Source organism: Aptenodytes patagonicus, chromosome 6 (genome assembly GCF_965638725.1).
Source record: "Aptenodytes patagonicus chromosome 6, bAptPat1.pri.cur, whole genome shotgun sequence".
NCBI lineage: Eukaryota > Metazoa > Chordata > Aves > Sphenisciformes > Spheniscidae > Aptenodytes > Aptenodytes patagonicus.
This window is the reverse complement of record NC_134954.1, coordinates 62,277,815-62,291,902: the sequence shown is the minus strand read 5'-3', so window position 1 is coordinate 62,291,902 and position 14,088 is coordinate 62,277,815. Positions and strand designations below refer to the sequence as shown.

Sequence of the window (14,088 nt, the reverse complement as noted above, 5' to 3'; positions counted from 1 at the left end):
TTTTAACAACACAATGTGCTCCAACTGAGTTTGCCAGGTAAGATCGCCTCAAAAACTTTCTTACTCCAGAGCACAGCGTGACCCCTTGCAATACAGTCAACTCTATGTGTCCCCAAACGGTCTCCCCACTATAGATATTGAAAATGCCTTTGCTATAAGAACTTAAACTTATCTTCCCTAACCCTGCAAATCTGTTTTATTGGGCCTCTTTGACAGCAGCAGGTTGACACCTCAGACATGTGAACAAGGTCACCCTTGCAACACAGTGCCCAGGGGCAGCAGCACCCTCTTGCAGGCAGTGGCGGGGGGGGGAACCGGCAACCTCTATGCAGTCTGACCCGTTAAGTGCTTCAGTATGACCAATGCCATAAACATGCTAACCAGATGCTGATGGATGGGCCTCGAGGCCCAAAGAACAACGCAAGTTCATTATATAAACGGGGCAGTGAAGGGAAGTCAAGCAGCTTTCCCAAAATCATGAAGGAAGTTTGGGGCTGGATCAGGAACTGAAACTAATTTTCCCCAGGCTCAATTCTGTGCCCTCACCATAGGAAGCCACCAAAAAATTGGGTACCTTCACAGAAGCAGCCTCTGGGAGGCGGGTCAGCTTCCCACAACACATAATAATTCCTCTCGTTAAAATGGGATGTGCAAACCAATGCCTAAAGTCCTCACCTTTATGTTTCTCTGTTTTTACTTTAAAGTGTGGCTGTAAATGCCTTAGAAAGAACATCACCAGCTCTACCTGCGAACTGATATGAACGAGATTTAGCTTAACCTCGAGCCTTATAAGGAAGGCACTTCTATGCATTCATGCAGGACACCAGTATTCACAGAGCCAGCATGCAGAAGTGGCAGCTGCTTGGTTCCCCTGTCACTGCTGTCCCCACCCCACAAAGAGCAGCCATAAAACAAGGTGAGCCCCAAATAGAAAAACAGAGCAGAGAAAGATAATTTCTTCCCATCACAAACAGAGCAAAAATTTCACTTGGGGAAAACCTAAACATTTCCCAACACTTTGGACCTAGGGTAAGGAGTGCTGAGCCCTTACCACTCTCCTTAGGCTCGGAGCATCTTGTTAGGTGCAGAAGTATCTCTGTTTTGTTTAAACAATTAAACTATTGTTGAAGCAGTGCACACGGGGCCACGGGCTTACAGAAGGATACCTCCTCTGTTGGGTGGTTTTCAGGAATGCTCACACACTGATCTTTTACATCTATACAACTGAAGTCACCAAAACATCTACTTTAACTGCTTACTTAAGGATGCATCTGTTGCAAGCTGTGATTTTTTTGAAAATCTGTCAGAGTCAGGAGCTGATCCATGTAAGAGAACAGCTTAGCTTTCTGGCCAAAACAGCACCATTCAATCCCTGCAAATGTTGCTGTATTTTAAAAATCAGATATTAGTGGCAGTAAATATAAATATTTTGCTTGCAATGCTCCTGTTCTTATTTACAATTTACTTACAATTGGAAGCATTTTCAATGGAATACAGTCTTAAAAATATCTGGGATTCCAGGAGAAGGAAAGAGGTGTAAAAAAGAAAAGGAGAAAAAGCCCATGGAGCTCTCTGACAGACTGTAGAAAAGGCAGAATTGATTTCAGACAAGTTTATGTGAAATCTTTTTCATTTGTGTTCACATGGGATCACACTCGGTGATTTTTTTTATTTTCATTTTGGACTCAGTCAGCCTATGTACCCAAACTTTTGTTCAGTTCTTTCTCCCAAGGTTTGCCGGATTTCAACCCAACACCACTATGGGAGTTGCAGAACACGCGGTGCAGGTCACTTCCGAACACAGGTAAGCTCACAAGTTTAATGTAATCCTAAACCAGTCAGCATGAAGAGACTATATCCACTTCATTCCTTCACGGTAAGAGCTAAACTTATAATCTTGGCTGAGGTTTATTCTCTGTCGTTACCATTAAGGTCAGAGAACTCATCCTGCAAAACATAGAACTCACACAGAATTCATGGGATATTGATTTATTTCAGAATTTAAGGTTTCTGCAAGTTATGTCCCACTTGGTTCTGGAAAAAATTGTCACCCCCTAATTATGAGCCCACTGTGCTAAGTACTGGACAGAGGCACTACCAAAAATGAGTTTAAATTCAGTAAAATCCTATTAGCGCTACTCAACATTTTCATACTTTTATACACCCAAAAGGAATGATACTGACTGCTGCAACACGGTGTTCTCAAAGGCACTATATGATGCATAGACAACTTGTGTTCAACTCTCCTGAGGGGAAAGAAACAACTCCTCCATTTGGCAGGTGGACGTGAGAATTTGTGTCACTCAACCACGATTACATGGCATATCAGTGTGTCGTGGTTTAACCTCAGCTGACAACTGAGCACCACACAGCCGCTCGCTCACTCCCCCCGCCCCCCGGTGGGATGGGGGAGAGAATCGGAAGAGTAAAAGTGAGAAAACTCGTGGGTTGAGATAAGAACAGTTTAATACTTGAAATATTATAATAATAATAATAGTAAAATATACAAAGCAAGTGATGCACGATGCAATTGCTCACCACCCGCCAACCGATGCCCAGCCAGTCCCCGAGCAGCGGCCCCCCCGGCCAGCTTTCCCCAGTTTATGTACTGAGCATGACGGCACATGGTATGGAATGTCCCTTTGGCCAGTTTGGGTCAGCTGTCCTGGCTGTGCCCCCTCCCGGCTTCTTGTGCACCTCCAGCCTTCTCAGTCGGTAGAGCATGGGAAGCTGAAAAGTCCTTGACTAGTGTAAGCACTACCTAGCAACAACTAAAACATCGGTGTGTTATCAACATTATTCTCATCCTAAATCCAAAGCACAGCACTGTACCAGCTACTAGGAAGAAAATTAACTCTATCCCAGCCGAAACCAGGACACAGTGAGAGAGGAAGGACTTGCTAGAGGATATGGTGACCCAAGGGACCTGGGCTAAGTCCTCTGTACCACCAGGGATGTCCCATGTACACCACCTACGAACTTCTGAAGTCACAGAGATAACCAGTCCTTGACATCTCTCTGAAACAGCTAAGCCCATTACAGCCACTTTAGCCTTGGAAAATCCTCTCTGCTCCCTGTCTGCAGAATGGGAGCAATGGTATCTCCCTGTTTTACCAGAATGCTCATGTGTGGAGAGAAGTGCAAGAGGCTGAAGTATACAGGCACTACTGGGGCTGGCCAAGGTAAGAGAACCCCCCACAGGACCTGGGCTCCCAGAAGCCACCAGACGGCACAGTTCATGTTCTCTTATTAAAAAAAAATTAAAAATGGTGCAGAGGAACAGGCACTGTCCTCAGAGGCCTCTGCACCTCATTCATCACCACATGAAAACATGAAAACAGACCACCTGGTTTCATGGGGGGCAGTTTAAGGAGGAGACGAGCAATTCCAAGTCCTCCTTTTGCTTCAAGGTGCGTGGCTGCCTTCTGAAGGCCATGCAGAAATTCTTTAGGAACTGCCAGGAATACAAGCCCCATTTCTTGGTGCTGGTATTGGATGCACAGCATTTCTAAGAACATTTTTCTCTGCCACTCATCTGACCCCAGGAGCAGTCCCACTGCTCCGCGCAGGCAGCCGTGGAACGCTCTGCCAAACCCTATCAATTATTTAGTGTCAAAAGGAAGACTTAATCTGTGTGATAAAAGAATGGATTTTATCTAAGACTTGTTCCCCTTAAAGTGATTTACACAACTGGCCTCTCTAGTTGCTTATTTACTTTTGCATTAATAGCCTTCCTGCACTTGGGTTATTTTTCGGAGTCTTTTGTAGCCTTTAGAATTTACTAGATTTTTTCCTTGTCTTTTTAGTGGGGATTTTAAATCACCCATCTCTCTGAACGGGCTGTTAAAACACTAGTTTTGTCAGTGCTGGTGTAAAGCTGGAGCAGCTCTGTGAAGCAGCTCTCCTGGCTGTGTTGACACTTGGGTGTCGAGTTTGCCTCCGACTTGAGAACCCACGGGGTGAGATTTCAGTTCAGAGCTGGCAGTCAGGGCTCTCAGACTGCTCATCAGGCTACGGACTGATGAACATGAATGAAGGGCTCTAAAGCATTAATCTAGTCCCACCTTGGTTCCTTGCTTGAACCCCACTCTGCAATTTCGGCCAAGTCAAGGAGCCTGGGATTTTGTCCACCTAACATTAGCCACCTCAAATCAGGCATGAAGCCCTCAAGGGAACAAAGCAGTCATCTCCACAACGTGACTTACTCCACTCTAATGCAAAGGGATCCCAAACTAGACACCTAACATTTAGGCAGCCAACCTCAGACAAAACAAGTCCTATTCCTGGTCCCCCATGATTATGGCAGACTCAAATGCCATGGTTAATGGATGGTGTTGGGAGAGTTAATTTACAAAACCTGTGCAAATTCTCAGATGCTCGGGCAAAAACTGCCAAAGAGACTAAAAACTATGGGGACATGCTGGCAGTGCAGAGGAGACAGTCCAGGAAAGCACCATGATAAATATAATCCATTATCACCACTGGATTTTCTTACTTGACTATAAATGACCAACCCACAAATAGGTAAGTTTAGCATCAGTTAAAAAGGTTATATTTAGGTACCCTCCGAGAGGCACTTTACTGAAGTCTAAACTGGATCCACGGAAAAGAAGATGTATCAGTACTTGCCAGAATAAGCTTTTGGAGCTTACAAAATAATAGGAAAGTGGAAGCTATTATTATTACAACTATTATTAATGATAATAGTAATACACTCACAAAATACAAAGGTCTTTCAGGTGGTACTTAGTGGTTGGGATCACCAGTGCCAGAACCAGTCTGTGAAGAATACCTTTTTTCATTTTAAACTCCTAAAAGCTTTTCAAGTTGGCGTGCAATCCTCCCATGTGGTTAGGGATAAGATTAAATTGCTCTGTCTTCCAAGTACCTCGGCATCTGTAATGGGCTGAAATTGTAGGAATCTTTGGTATGACAATTTGGGGGAGCTGTATACAATCAGTGAATGCTGGCTGATATTATAAAGTTGCTGCATCATCAAATGCTTTGGTGATATGGACTCTGGCATCATCTGTAAGGGCTACGCAATGTGAATCAAAAAGTCTGTAAACATTAATGGTTTCCACTCTGAAGTTCCACCTTCGCCCACAGGGCCGTTACCACACAGAGAAACCCAGTACAGGGGCTCGGGAAGGGGGTTTCCCCCATGAGGGAAAAAAAAGAAGTGGCCAAGAAGTAGGACTCCAATCACTTGATTAGGCAAAGGAAAGTGTTACCCTACAAAGATGCATTGCTGACTATTTTAGAGAAGAGACTAGAGAGACTCAGCGTTGCAAGCCATGAATAGAGGAAAGAGGGCAGGCAGAAGAAAAGACGTGGGTTTTGTAGCACAATTTGTGGCAATTTTAGCTACTAAAATTCTGTCCCATGTAGCTGAAGAAATAAACCTGCTGCTCCCAGAGTGCTCTCTGCCATGCCTGCACACCAGATACTGCTCATTGAACATAAAAATGGAGCAGCATGGCTTTAACTTCATCCATCTCTACATGGATTCCTCTAAACTATCCCAAAAAGCAGGTGTCAGGCAACCAGCATGATTCAAAGCTAGCAGCTAGTCACAGGCCCTGATATCCCACGACCGAGGAGCAGCCTCAGCATTGCACCAGTCTAAGCATCTGCAACCTCTGGCTTCCCAAAGGGACACAAGTGGGTACACAAGAGAGACCTGTAGGGAATCTGGCCAGCCAGAAAGGCTATGGTGACAAAGAAACCCACTTTAAGACCCAACAGGATTACTTTTATAAAAGACTGATGGAAACGTTTAGGGAAGAAATACATTTCTTAATTGCCGTCACTCTTACAGCAGCGTTGCCTACCCAAGGTGGGGGCCACTGAGCTACATGCAGTAGACACACAGTGGCTGTCAGGAGAATTTAGCAGTCTAAATTCTGGGATTTTCTCACCATTCTGTTTTAACCACTTGCCCCCTTCCCTCCCGCAGCCAACCCAGACTTTTCTGTTAACTGCATATCTCAAAGTTTTAAGTTGTATACAGCAAAGCAATACAGGGCAGGGAAGCTAAGAATGTGCTTGTACTGGTTATATTCCTTTTCCTGGAAAATGTGAACAACTGAATGAAAAACATTCTTTGGAGAAGATCCCTGCCCCTCCTGCGTGGACAGAGGAGATGACTTCATAGGGGCTGTTCTCCTAATTTGTCTGAGTCTCAGGCCACACAAACTATATATTTTTTCAATGCGCTGAGGTCTGCTGGGATGCTGGTATTTCCTCCTCCTCATTTACATGGTCTTCCCATAATCCAGCACTGAGACAAGCTGAACTGCACAAGGACTCCCTGCCAGCGCCACTCAGGGCTTGCTTATAGAAGACCTCTGGAGAGCGATGGGAGGTGCTCCCTGCCCTTCTCTGCCTATGAAAGGGCTGAGTGTGCTACTTCTGCAGCACTGAGCATTCCCTCCAGCCCATAAATCAAGTGACCAAACTCCATCCCAATCTCTGTTCCACTGCAGAAAAGCCCCATGCTCTGCCCTTACAGCACACGCGGGGCGAAGAGCTGTATTTCATCAATTGAAGCCTTAATATCAGAGGAGAGTCGTTACCTCCTGGAAAAAAAGTGTAGCCAGAGTCTTACTGGTTCTGCAGTTTGGTTTCCCCATGTTTACACCAAATGACTTGTTGAACTTCATTATATACAAAGTATTTCCATAGATCAGAGGCAGGGAGACCTGTGCAGCTAACATAAAATAAATTACCACCCCGTGATAAATGGTTCTATTAGCAATCCAGATTGTTAAACTCAGATACAACAGGATGAAGGGAGCACTGCCCCATTCATTCTCCCTGCGGCAGATACTGAGTTGTAAATAGGTTATTTTGTGTGTAAATAACACATTAAAACTCAGCATTAGCCGTGTCTTTTGATAGAGAGGAAATTGTTCCAAATAAATAATCTCGGACAGGAATGTAAAATAAGCCAGATTTAATAGTGCATGCCTGCTGCAGCCGTGTTAAACATGACTAAAATGATAAACCCCAGAATATACTAATAGTAAACTATGCTCTGACATCAAAGTAATGAGGCTGTATTTTTACCCAGCTTTAGAAATGCTAAAATTAGTCTTGACAGAGCCAGACATCAGAAAAATGTTTCAAACATAAACACCATCAATTTGGGAACTTGGTGTTTGTGTCATGCTGAGGGTGGGGTGGAGAGGGAAAGGTGCATTCTGGGCCTTGTTAAAGTCAGGCAGTTAGCATTTAGGAGAATTTGTATTTAATTTTTATTACAAGATGAGAAACCCATCTTCCTAAATATCTCTGCCTTTCAAAGACTGGCTCATTTAAATTTCTCCTCCAGCCACGCGCCTGGGCTTCCTCGTGCGTGCTGATACGGAGGATGTCGCAGTGCTAGCCTGGAGGACCCAACCCAGTCTCACTCACGTGGTGCTCTGCTCCAAAGCCTCTCGCCCTACGCAGCGATATGCACTTTTGAACTCAACAAAAGGCTTTTCTAAACATGAAGTGTTATGAGTTGTCCTTCCAGAAGTGGAGGCACTGAAAGTGAGAGGATCTTCTGCAGATCTGACTGTCTATAACTCCTACATACTGTCATTAAAACCGGCTTCCATCTCTGTCACACACACACACGCACCTATTGAAACAGAAGAGAGGAGCTTTGACTCCTTGGCCGGCATGATTTATGGAATAATAGAAAATTAGGAGAGACTTCCCTGATGTCATTTCTGCGAGGCCAATTTCTGAACATCTGATCAATGAGTTACTATAAAAAATTGTCACAGAAGATCTCTAAAATGGCAGCTTTAGTAGACTAAAAATGAGATGCAGATTGTTAGTATGAAAGGACTCTTCTCCACTTACGGCATCAACAATACCGATCTCTTTTCCTACAGCCATAACTTAATTTGCTCAAGGCTGCAAACATTTGGGACAAATATCCAAAGCAAGGGAACTAGAAATGGAAACTGGACATATTATTACCTTATAATAATATAGTCTAAATAATAATATAATAAAATAGCTATTCCTCAATTATATAACCAATATTCAGTTTATTGCTTCAATTGCCTTAATTATAAATAAAACCTTATGAATCTATTCATTTCTACAAGGGAAAAAGAAAACCTTATGATCTGAGAAACATGCTACGTTGGCACTCCATCTGTGTGACTCAGTAGAATAAAGGAGAAGAAATGTGTTGCAAATTATGTTTGTTTGGCTCTGGAGAGCAGCTTGGTGATCTGCAGCACTAGATGAGCCTTGCTGCCACTTTCTCACATGCTAGTACAAAGAGTAAAACTTCTACAATAAATAAAATCAAGAGTTTGTCTTGGATGAGAATAAAGACTTGTTCGTATGGCCCCAAAGCAGGGTGGGGAGCTCGGAGGCCCTCCCCTCCTCACGCTGAACAGTGTAATTAATCTCCATGCCTCGTTTGCTTTCTTCTGTAAGAATATGAGCATAAATATGTATATTTCTGGCCTGTTATAAGTAATTACACTAGTTTAGTGAAGCAAATATGTTACATTAGCATGAATACCATGTAAGTACAGTTTAATCGCTACCCAGCCTTTTTGTTATTATCTGCTAAATCACACCTTGCAATTAACTGATGTTATAAGATGACTTTGTATTAATTTTTCTACTTATAAGTATACACCACGCTGCTCCCTTTCAGGAGCATGTATTATATCTAGCCAGAATTCAAAGGAAGGCCCTCCAAACCACAAGAGCACGTGCATTACCTGCAGAGTCCCGGGGCCGGCGTCCGATCGCACGCCTCTTTGCTGCTAGCCATTTTAGGTCATTTATGAGCACTTCTCTTCACAGCATGACACAGATTTCGCTCTTTACATCTCATTACACAATGCTTTCATCACGATTCTCCTGACATCTTCAAACAATCCTTCACTTACTTCTCCACTTCCTCTTAATAAAAGGAGAAATATTGAGCCTGTAAATCATTCTTTCCAAAGGCGAGAGCACACTGCTAACGGGACATATAATACTGGACGCTTAAAAACCAATCAAGTCTCCGGGGGTGCCAAATGGGCCGATGGATGCTCCACCTCGGGGGCATCATCATTTCCATCGCACCTCTGGAAATGCAGTGACTGCTTCCTCGGTGAAGGCACTCCCAAGGCAAGTGCCAAGCGGGGAGAAGGTGTTTATTCACAGCAGCACGTCTGTGGGTTTTGAATTTTAGCACATGCTTGGACTTTGTTGGTGCCAATCAGCCCTTTGGATCTGCCAGTCACTGAGATGATGCCTCCAGTGGGCAGCCTCATGGTTCCTACAGCCTGTGCTTCTTCAACAGGGATCAAAATCTGCTGGAGGATGGCAAACTTCTGCATGTTGCTGTCCCTGCCTTTCCCCTATTTCTGCCGCCCGACGAGCCCTCCTTTCTGCCGTTTTGCATAGTGCTCACAAGGAAGGTGGCTCAAACCCATTCAGCAGCATGAAATTGTGTTTCGCTCCAAACAATTCTGTGTAAAAGTTCTTCTAGTTCTTTTTAAGAAAAACGTTCCTTTGGCTAACAAAGACTAACAAAATTTATCAAACATATGAACTAATCTGATAGATTATAATCTAGTAGCTGCTGCCTTATTCTGTACATCTGAATCTTCCCAGGTCAATGTGGAAATTAAAACTGAGTAACAAATGTGTTGAAAAGGAAGGATAGATCAAGCAGATTTAAGCAATTTGGGCTGGGAACTATCTTCAAAACTCAGCCAACAGAAAACAAACTCTCCAGCCGAGCTGTGTAAGAAACAGAGGAGCCTGCAGAGGAGACATGCTGCTCTCCTGGGGTGATGAGAAACCACCCTGCAGTGAAGGAAGGGGAGGGGAAGGGTTCATTTTGAGGTAGACTCTGGCTAGCAATAAGGTATATTTTAAAGAGGGAAGAAAAGCTGCTTGCAAAGTTTACACAGCTGGGATGTCTCTTGTCACATCCAAGCTGGTGCAGCCCCTTCTAAGTTTGTCTCCTTACGCCCTGTCCAGAAAGGACGCTCAGTCCCAGTCCCCACCAAGGGCAGTGTGGTGCCTCCCTGGCGGGCACAGCCTGGCCCACAGGTGGAGCCACCATGAAGGTGGGCAAGCCCTGGCACCAATCTGGAGATCCACCAGCACATGTGTGCCAGTGAGGGATGTGTTTTCTGGGGCTGTATTTTGCCTGCTGTAGCGGGTGAGAGGAGGCAGGAGCAACACGCCTGCACGTCCCCCAGCACACCGGTGTTACACCTGCCAAAAATGACCCCATGCCCATGGGGGTCCATGAAAGCTTCCCAATTGACTTCAACACCAGCACGACCAAAATCTTCCCAAAAACGCTGACAGAAAAAGAAATCAGGACCTGAGCTATTTCTGACACTAAGAGGAACGGTGCAAATGGGGGGGGTTCTTTATGAACATTCTTGCATTGGGGCCAGACAATCCCAAATTCCTCCCTAACCATGAAATCCCAGCAGCAATGGCTGAAGACAGTGCAGTCTGTTTAGCTCATTAGCAGGATCACAGCCGGCACACGACACCCCTCCCCGACCATGATAACAGGGCACTCCCCCAGCTCCAGCCAGCCTCGCCAGCCACCCTTTAACTCCTCCATGGAGGAGCGGCAGGCACCATGCTGCCTACACCACACAGCACCGGTCGGCCAGTGGCAAGCAGTGACGGGATGCCTCAGCTCTCTGACGGCCACCTCTCACCGCCCATCATCTCCCTCACCCCAATCCAGTTCTCTAGGAGCAGCGGTGACTTATCACGGTGCAGTGATGTTTGGATGCCACACGGCGACACAGCTTCCCACTCCTGTGACCTCCGACAGCCGAGAACCCCAATAAACTCAGCGTGTTCACAGCAGGACAGATGCCACCATAGTTATTAAAATCTTACAGTCTAATGAAAAACACCCCTGCTGCTTTCAAAGTGTGGAAAACATAAAGTACCTCCTTGTGCCACTGCTGCTCCTGCAGCTGCTAAAGGAGTGGGTTTCTTCTCCGTCTCCGTAAAGCCATTCCCCTCCAGAACTGCACCTTTCCCTTCTTTTTTCCCAGCAGCAGTTGAAGCAGAAGTTTCCATCTTAAACGTGCATCTTCCAGCTCAGCAACCCTACAGGACATAAAACAAAACCAGATTCTAGTCACCACTCACAAAACAGGCAAAATCAGCTCCACGAGGAAGCAGCCGGTGGTTCGGCAGAGCTCAAAGGTAAACTGGGATTTCCTGGGTTTCTAAATCTAGCAGCGCAGCCAGTACAGGCAGAAAGGGCACAACCCTGCAAAGGGATGGGTATTCTCACATCCCGCTGCCTTCAGGCAGTTGAAGACTTAAAAGAATCAGGACCAAAATACATTTTTTCCCCTACTTAAACTTGGGCTGGATAATAAAGCTGACCGGTCCAAAGGGCTTTCCAGGATTAAAGGACAGACGAGACGCAAAAATTTAGCATGTATAAAACCAATCTGTCCATCCTATACGTGACCTAGCCCATCATAACAAAAATCTGAGTCAGCTACAAACTTTCAATAAAAATACATTTGAGGTGGTGTTTTTTTTTTTCTCCCCAGTTGGTGCTTATTCTATGCGCTGGTTCTGAACCAGTGCCCTGACCAGAACGTTTCAACGGTGCTTACGGATAAGCCACAGCAGGTCTGCCAGAACCCATCCAGCTCTCACTGGTGAGGACTAACATCCACTGATTCCTGACTCTCTCAAGCAAGTTCTTCTATCCTGACTGGTCGCATCTGAAAATCAGCTACAGTTTTACCCCCATTACAAATGGTGAATTAAGTGCCAGTGAAAGCTCCACAAAACAAGAAGATACCAAAGCACAAAGAACTTGTTTTTTTTTTTAAATTAAGTCCATGAAAAATAACAGCTCCTGAACTTTTTGTTAGCTTGATCATTTGTTCTGCATGACTCAAATATATCTCGTCTCCCAAAAGCAAACATATATGTATCCCAAATTTAATGTAAAGATGGGGCTTCTCTTAAATGAGGAGGCATGCTTAATTTCTGACTGCAAATACTTTTGTTTGCCCCGTTTTAACTTGCTTTATTTCAAATGTCTCCACGTGACTCCTGTTTTTACAGAACCCACACAGTTACCTGGCACTACCGGCCTCAGGCTGGTCTTGGGAAAACCCACTGCTAATTCCTCCTTTCCTTTCTAATTTTAATGCAGATCTGCAATTTTTCACATGTAAATTTTCATATGCAAATTTTTTCAGCTCCTGAGATACTCTGGAGCACATGGGCTGTTTATCTTATAGGAATAATGGGATCAGCCAAAAAATGTCTGGGAAACCAGAAAACTGGTTTTTGTGTGCAGGTAGTTTTACTGCCATTGTGCCAGCTCAAACTTCCCTCCCTTCACTCTGGAGGATTAACTGACTCCTGAACATCTTGGATTAAAAAGTTAACACTCCTAAAAACTTTAAAGCACATGAAGATTTCGGGAACTCCCATGTGTGATCTGTAACTCCTACCCTTTAATTATCTGTGACTCTGGCATAAGCACTTCGTTTTGTGGCTGGTTTTTTTCCTCTCGCTATTTTGCTGGTTTTCAAGCAGTTTTTGTGCTGTAACTTCAGGACAGACAAGCAGGAAAGCGAAGCCCCTCTTTCCCCACTACATGATAAGTTCCACGGCTTAGCACGCAGCCCCAGGCGCCCAGACTCCCTCGCACCCACTGTTGGAGATCCTCTGTGTTGCACTACCGTTCAAGACAGGCTATCCTAAATCTTTCTCCTCCACTCAATGGCTACTTTAAAACTTTCCTGTAAGTACAAAGCCACCCTTGCTGGCACCTCAGAGGGACCTGGCACGTGGTGGATGTGGTCCTGCAGCATTGCCACCACCGCCTGGGCTGCAGCAGGATGGTGGCCCACCGAGCAGCTGTTTGCTGCAGCCCAAGCAGCTTATCCTGGGAGCCTTCAGGCATGGCTCGCATTAACGGGACCACTAAGTGATGGATCTGTGGTCACGATTTGCAGCTGTAAACAGCGAAGCTTGCATTGGAAATGACAGGACCCACAATTACAGGGTTTACCGATGACACAAGGCTCCAGTGAATACTGAGGTGGCCCCCCCTGAGGTCCTGCCCCAGCATGTGCTGGGCTTGATGGCAAACATGGGATAGGTTCCTGGGGGCCAGGACTTTACAGCGGTTTAATCCAGAAATCAGGTTGGGTTACAGACCACGTATGAAATAAATACATTCAAACCGGAGGAGTATTTGACCTAGGTCTGACAGCCTGGGCTTCTGTTCGTTAAGCAAATAAACTTCAGAGACTATATTACTAGCCCCCCACCTGTTTCTTCTTAGTCCCTCCTTTCAAGGCTTTGCACTTTTGTTTGAAACCAGACACTCGCCCTCACCCCCCTCCCAGCCGCCCCCCTCCCCGGTTACGCTGACCCTTGGGGCAGCCTCATGCATGGGGGAAGCATCCTTGGGGGGCTGCAGGCTGCAAAGCATAGCAGCCAGGGAGGGGAAGGAAGAAACTAGTAATAGAAATCGTTCTCCTGTGAAACATGCAGGTTAGAGCCATGCTTTTTTCCAGAGAGGTGCCTGAAATGAGATCTCTAAATCCCTGCCACAGACACCTCAGGAGGGACCCCGTTTTTCAGATGTGTCATTTATCCAACTGGAATTTGACAAGAGACCAGGCCCGTATTTGAAAAACTGGCCTTTGTAGCTGTACGCTTTCTTTTCAAATGAATTATGAATTAAAAAAAAAAAAAAATCAAGCGTTTCTAATAAATGGTTGTATTAAACAGGTAAATCCTTCTCAAATACTGGATTAGGAAAAAAAAATGCAACTACTCTAATCTTACAGGATTTAGGGTAACAAGTTTATAATTATTTTTACTTTGTAAAGGTGCTTGGGGCAGGGTAGGCTGGATGTGAGGCTCTGAGCTTTTCCCCAAGTCAGCAGCAACCAAAAGTCATTCTCCTTCCACAGCCACCCACAACCAGACCTGACCAGTGCAGCCCAGGAGGACACAAGCATCCTCCCTGGCTGGATCCTGCCCTGCTCAGCACCTCCACCCACAGACCAGGACAGAGACCAGGAAGCGAAGGAGCACCAA

The 14,088-nt window shown here is 45.2% G+C and overlaps 1 protein-coding gene across 2 annotated transcripts in view; it reads right to left on the bottom strand.

Annotated features, from left to right (window-relative positions):
- Nucleotides 1-14,088, bottom strand: part of GLI2 (GLI family zinc finger 2) — a 195,544-nt gene that overhangs the window by 133,370 nt on the left and 48,086 nt on the right. For both annotated transcript variants that reach the window (XM_076342940.1, XM_076342939.1), the window contains exon 2: nucleotides 10,944-11,106. In XM_076342940.1, the coding sequence (XP_076199055.1) occupies nucleotides 10,944-11,076 (133 nt within the window). In that variant the 5' untranslated portion in view covers nucleotides 11,077-11,106. The remainder of the gene's footprint in view (nucleotides 1-10,943; nucleotides 11,107-14,088) is intronic.